Raw genomic sequence first — 6,697 nt, 5'->3', positions numbered from 1 at the left:
GCGAGCGCACGCGCCCTATAGTGAAAACCTCTCAAAAAAAAAAAAAAAAAAAAAAAAAGAAGAAAAAAAATTGGGGATCAGCAGGTGGCATAGTGGTTAAGGCGTTGGACACTCCCACATGGCCGACAGCGGTTCGAATACCGGACCTTGTGACTTGCTTTCTCACTCCCCCCCACCCCCCGTGTGTGTGTGTGTGTGTGTGTGTGTGTGTGTGTGTGTGTGTATCTCTGGTCAAATTAAAATAAATGAATGAATAAAATTAAATAATTATTAAAAGAAAAAATTTAAATTTAAAGATAAAAGGGCATTCAAGTTGAATCTCTTTTCTGTGACCTTTGAAAATAATATTTGAAATTCAACAAATATTAACTCATTCTGATTCAAAGACTCAAGGACATTAAAAGATGGATGCCAACATTAAAGACCCACAACAATGGCACTGTAATTAGATTTTATTGAAGGTTGTAAAAAATACCATTATGTTAAAGTCATTAACAGAAAATTCTTCAAATGACAGTGAGACTTAACCTTTCCATGAGGCCAAAGGCCCCTTGATCAAGGATCAGTGTCCAATGATATCCTCTACTCTAAGCAGCTCCCTGGATCTCATCTGACACCTTCCCCTCAGTAAGAAGGTTTTGGTGCCCTGAATCCATGACTAGCCTGTGACATCATACTCCCTTGGACAGAGACCTCACTCCAAAGAGACCTAGAAGCCTAGACAAGGAGGAATTAACAGTCCAACACCCAAGCCTGCAGTACAGAGAAGGACAATAATTTAGAAGGGTCCAAAGCAGAATTCTGTTTAACACCAGTAACAATCTCACCCCAACACCAAGAGCTAGCATGTTCCCATTCAGTCCCTCTAAGCCTGGGTTACTCACATGATCTAGGACACAGCAATATTCAGACATCTGGGCATTCAGTGGACCCCAACCCCGGTGATGAGAGTGACTGAGAACATTAGAGGACTTTATTTTCACATCATGGAGAAGCATACAAGAAGGGGTTACTCCCATTGCTCCATCCTTACTTGTGCTTTGAGAAAGTAGAAGTCAAAACCCAACCCCCTTCAAAGAGCTCTAGCTGCCATGAGAACTGATCCCATCCCCTCACTAGCATCCCAAGGATTACAGGTGGGGCCAAAAAGGAGGCTCCCAGGTTTTTCAAGAGCAGCCGCATGCTTCTGTCAGTGATGTGTTCATGTAGTGCACGCTCATCTTGTACTCATCATCCTGCACCATCAAGGAGAACAGCTTGGCCCTGGTGGGACCACAGACCTGGAAGAGCCAGGAACAGGTCGGCGCCTCCCTCTGTAGGAGCAAAGGACAGGAGAATGAATGCTATGACAGCCACAGCCCCACCCTTAAGGGTAGGAGTAGGCCACAGGGATAAGTGGGAAAGGAAAAAGGAGGGCATGAGGAGAAGCTCCTTGACCAAGGCTGCTTCAGAACAGTCTTCAGGAAACTGAAGTTGATTCTTATGAACAAAGAAGGTAAGGGGAAAGGCCAAAATGGGAGGAGATGTGGCATACCACATTGGTGCAAGATTACATTAGTGCCATCTTTGATGAGTCTTTAGCTTAAATGGACTTAGACCCAGAGAGCTAAGTACTCAGTGCTATTTCAATATAACACAAAAGAACTTCTTACCTTATAGCACTCAAAATTGGACTGAGGGAGTTCACTGTTGAGAGCTAGGCAGGTCCCCTGACAGGAAGGGAAGCTGAAAGTCTTGGGTGCCACAATACACTCGCCCCAGGCTGCTCTGTGAAGGTTCACCTTGCGCTCCTGCAAGCGACAGAGCCTCTCTGCTGGAACAGGAGCTTGGCCTCGGTCTGGCTCCTGGTGATTCTGGCCACGGATCCCCAGGATCAGCTGCTCTACATTAGGACTAAAGGGCTCCTGGACATACGGCAGGTGAAACAGGGGCGGCTGGCTGTGGAGGGAAGGCATGAACAGCAGCAGCAGCACTGCGTCCCGCCTGCCTTCGGCACTGAAGCACTCATTCAGGCTGGCCTCAGCCACGTTGGTGGGTGGAATCTTCTCCTCTGTCATAAGGGTGGGCACCACCTCCATCCAATAAGTTAGTAAGCAGTAGATATCCAGTAATGATCCTCTCTCTGACTGATAGATTGAAAAAATAATGGGAAAAGAGCCCAGAAGAAACCTGTTGGGGCCTCGTCGTTGGTCCTTGAATTCTAGAACAAGCTCCGTGGCATGTGGAGCAATGGGCACCCAGGCCCAGAGCTGTATCAAAGGAATTCCCAAGAAGGGAACTGCCTCAAAATGGAGAAGCCAGTAACTATGTAGGAACTGGGAACCTGTAAGGAAAGAAGACGGGAAGCTGCTATCCCACAATGCCCCACAGAGGAAGCTTACTCACTTACCACCTCCCTTTCAGGTTAATTCCCAGCCCTGCAAGATAGGTCAAAGATTTAGACCCAAATTATGCTTGCACATGTGTACTCACACATACCACAAAGCTAACTCTTGAGGTCACAACAGCCAGGAATAGATTGTGCTTCCTTTACTCCCCTCATCTCCACCATTGAAATTAAATCAGAAAACGACAGCCCTACAGCTGAAGTCATCCCAGACACCAAGACCGAGGACAAGATACTTGCCCTGTCATGTCTCCTAATACACTGAAGGATCATTCCTGAGCAGAGACCAGAGCTCCAGCAACTTACTTTTGGATGTGAGCGTAAAGCCACGTTGCCTGGTAGAAAAGATCTCACTCACTTGGGAAGGCACTATCCGGCCAGGACAGTCCAATGGCTCTACCCAGCTAAAGTGCATCCACCAAAGACCAAGAACCAAAAGCCCAGGAATAAGCCAAGAATGGCCCCTCCTACCACCAGCACCCTCCATTATGCTCTAGATGCTGAACTGTCGCCTTCTCTGTCTTTAAATAGCCCTCTGCCCAGGTGTGGGCCCTATTTCAGTCCGTACAGCTTGGCACTGATTGCGAATCCAAGAAAAATTGAATTCAGGTGAGAGGACCTCCCACTCCGGAGACAACTTCCATGCTTACCCCTGCTTGTAGAATGGAAGCATAAAAAAGCAAAGTAATGGAGTAATAAGTTTCTTAAAGAAGGGGCTAGCAGGTGGTATGGTGGTTAAAGGTGTTAGACTCCCACATGGCTTGACCATGGTTTGAGTCCTGGACCTGGCAGTGTGCTCTCTTGCTCTCTCTCCTTCTCGCTCTCTCTCTCTGTGTGTGTGTGTGTGTGTGTGTGTGTGTGTGTGTGTGCTCTACTCTGATCAAACTGAAAATAACTATACTGATAAATAAAGGAAGTAATTTTTTTTAAAAAAGATTCTTAAAAAACCCTCCAAAGCCCAAGTACATAATTGAAAGAAAGATGCACTTACATGAAAGAGGAACGCTGACAGATGACACTGGTTAGCAACCAGCAGAAGCATGGACAATTTACAGGTTATAGTCTATTCAACCAACACTGTAGCCGCCAGAGCAGCAGTTCTTATAATTTAACTAAGCATTTGTTACAACACAGAGTACTGGGTCCCTGTCTCATGACTTCTGGGTGAGGTTCCCCCAGTTTACCTCCCAACAAGTTTACAAATGATGCTGATATTGCTGATCCTCAGGCCACACTTTGAGAATCACCAATCCATATCACTTACACAAAGGCTAGTTCATAGAAGATGCCCAATGAATGTATATTGATTCATTGATAATGCAGTACACTTGGTGTGTTTTGTGACTCTAGAATTCTTTTAAAAAAAATTCTACAGATTAAAAGGATGAAATTCACTAAATTTAGAAGTATCAAAGCAAGTACTCACATGTGGAAAGCAGCATTTCGAATTTATGCTATCAGTACTTTTTGTTTTGTTTGAGAAAAGGAAAAATCTGCATCTTTGATAAATTTAAAAAAGATAATAAGCCAACATAGTCCTCATTTACAAGTGATTACTATGAACATAGTATATATTAGAGTATATAAAATATATACATATTCTAATAAAACACATATAACATATTATGTATATTAGAGTTTCCATCTAATCCCTAGGCCTCCTCTAAATAATCTGTCAATTAAAAGCACAAGGTAAGGCATACTTCATTAACAAATTAACCCTCACTTCACAATATTTACTGTTTTTAAAAGATCAAATCATATTTATCCATACACACGTACACAGTTGAAAGAGAAACTTGAGGTTTATTCATTTAGAAATTTGAAATGTAGTGTGTCTTAAATTATGTAAATAAGATATCACAAGTAGGGAACCAGCAGTTAGTGTAATGGCTATGTCACTGGACTCCCACGTAGTCAACCGCGGTTCGCATCCCGGACCCGGTGGCTTAAAACTCACGCCGGGCATGTGTGCATGTGCCAAGATCCCGAGAGGAGAATGGAGGAGAAGGGATTGCGGCGTGACCATCCCCCCTGGGGGGTGATTTCTCGCTTTCTGTCTCTATGTCTCTCTCTCTGTCTTTCTGACGAGCGCATGTGCCCTATAGCGAAAACCTCTCAAAAAAAAAAAAAAAAGATGAACCAGAAGTTGGTTCCTTGAAAATATTAATAAAATATCTTATACACTAAGTATATTAATTAAAGAAAAGATAGAGAAGAAACAGAATACCAATATCAATGTGCCCTAAGGCGAAAACCTCTCAAAAAAAAAAAAAAAAGATATCACAAGTAATGCTAACCAGTTCATTATTACATCTTTTGAAAAACTTCCCCAACATTAGCTAGTGAGTTTATACAGCAAGGCTGTGAGGCAGGGACCAATATCCATGTTTTGTGCATGGGGAAACTGAGGAAGAAGGAGGTAATAATCCCTTGCCAAAACCAGGCCTGAGTCAGCTCCCAATGCACAATAGACTCAACGTTAAGTCAATTCCTTTGAATTTTTTTCTCTTAAAAATCAAGAAGAATAAAACAAAATCAAGGAAGAAAATGACTCAATTTTTTTTTAACAAACTTCAGTAAAGGAATAGGCATTTTTTAAAAGACAAAAATAGAATTTCAAAAGCTAATAATTGTATCCCCCTACACAAGTTCCTGCTAATTATCACCACTCCTCTGTGTAATTTTTTTCTAGCCACAGAAAAGTTGATGATAACTCTCTTTGAGCTTATACTATTTGCTTTGTAATGAGCAGATTCTTACAGAACACCAATTAAATACAGAGTGAGGTTATGGAATTTCTAGAAAACATGCTTTTCCTTTTTGTTTATGTAAATTTATCTACAAATTCTCAACAAGGGGAGAGGGAGGAGTTCCCATCTAAATCCCAGGGCTCCCCTAAATGGCTTCAAAGCTATATCAAGCGTGAATGTGTTAAGTAAAAATCTTTCATGAATTTGTAAATTGCTTTAAATTAAGCCTTCAGTAATAATCTTGCATAAGAAATTTGTTTTACTAATTTATAGCTAAGCAGCTGCTGTTTTGTTAGCATCTTCAGCTTATCTTACACAAGAAAATCCGAAAATGAATCATGTAGATGGGATAGACCAGATTGCTTTCTATGTAAATGTTTTTGTATGCTCGTCTCTTAAGATTTTGAAAGTTTCAGGAGAATAAATACCAAAAAAAGATCATTCATTAGTCATTGCCTGGGAAAAAATGTTGGCCAATAATCTGTTCAACTTGCACTCCAATGGTTTTATACTCTGTATCTCGCTGCTATGCGATAGCCAAGCGTATATGATGAGAAAAATAGGTTGCAAAACCTGAGTCAACTTCTCCAACACCCAGTAAAGCATATCAAATGCTTCATCAAGAGTAAGGTAGGACCAGCTTTCATGTCATTGACTCGCAAAAGCTTATATCCTCACCATTCAGTTCTGTTCATTTGGATATGGTGAAAATCAGAAGCAGATGAAAAGTACATAGCAGGTCAACTGGTGGTATGGTAATTAAGGCAGTTAAACTCCTTCATGGCTGACAGCACAGTTTGAGTCCCTGACCCAGCTTAAAAAACATGCCAGGTGTATGTGCACGTATGCCCAAAATCCTGACAGAAGAAATGGAGAAGGGATTGTGATAAGTGAGAGCAAGAGAATGAGAGAGAAAGAGAAGAGTACCTTCAACAGGGCTCATCAAGCCACAATTCCCTTTTCCCAGCCCTCTAGGTCTTCAGGACCTTGGATGCACCCACTTGTGCCCAACACACTTTTAGGTCAACCTGGAGATCCAAACTCATAGTCAGCACGTGGCTTTCAGCACTGCAGTCCAGTATACAGACTGTAGCACCATCAGACTAGACCAGAATAATATACGTAAAGTTTTATAAATTATAAATTACAAGTCCCTTCTGTGGACAGGGATGTTATATACAATGGGGTCTTCAAAAAATTTATGAAAAATGCATATTTTTAAATCTATGCATGAATTCCAAAAATTTTTTGCACCAAAATAAATTTATACTTTAATTCCATTTTCCATAAACTTTTTAAAATTCCTTTATACTTCTGTAATATAATTATCTTTAAGTTCTTGTTTCAATATCCAATACCCTATCCAATTAAAAAAATAAATTAACACTTAACCCAATATCTACATACCGTTCGCTCATTAACAAACTATATATGTATATGTCTCTACTAATTTATTAGATACATTATAGGGCACACAAAAACAGAAACTGAAAAAAAAGAAAAAAAATAGAATTCTATGTCTAGTATTTTCTTCCTGCTCACAATGGATTATCTTTGG

General features: G+C 41.0%; 1 protein-coding gene across 1 annotated transcript; it reads right to left on the bottom strand.

Annotated features, from left to right (window-relative positions):
• Positions 1-440: 440 nt before the first annotated feature.
• Positions 441-2,839, bottom strand: LOC102484298 (uncharacterized). The gene is made up of 3 exons (XM_006149037.2): positions 2,693-2,839; positions 1,653-2,323; positions 441-1,313 (listed from the first exon to the last, which is right to left on the bottom strand). The coding sequence occupies exons 1-3, from the start codon at positions 2,799-2,801 to the stop codon at positions 1,167-1,169; spliced, it is 927 nt and encodes a 308-aa protein (XP_006149099.2). The 5' UTR covers positions 2,802-2,839; the 3' UTR covers positions 441-1,166.
• Between the last annotated feature and the right edge of the window lie 3,858 nt (positions 2,840-6,697).

Source organism: Tupaia chinensis, unplaced genomic scaffold, assembly GCF_000334495.1.
Source record: "Tupaia chinensis unplaced genomic scaffold, TupChi_1.0 Scaffold000251_1, whole genome shotgun sequence".
Taxonomy (NCBI): Eukaryota; Metazoa; Chordata; class Mammalia; order Scandentia; family Tupaiidae; genus Tupaia; species Tupaia belangeri.
This window is presented reverse-complemented; position numbering and strand designations above follow the sequence as displayed.

Excerpts from the sequence above, each read along its gene's own strand:
- LOC102484298 (XM_006149037.2), bottom strand. The coding sequence starts at position 2,801 with ATGCACTTTAGCTGGGTAGAGCCATTGGACTGTCCTGGCCGGATAGTG. Across the intron at positions 2,324-2,692 it reads CTTTACGCTCACATCCAAAA|GTTCCCAGTTCCTACATAGT; the intron begins GTAAGTTGCTGG and ends CTTTCCTTACAG. Across the intron at positions 1,314-1,652 it reads CCAATTTTGAGTGCTATAAG|AGGGAGGCGCCGACCTGTTC; the intron begins GTAAGAAGTTCT and ends TTGCTCCTACAG.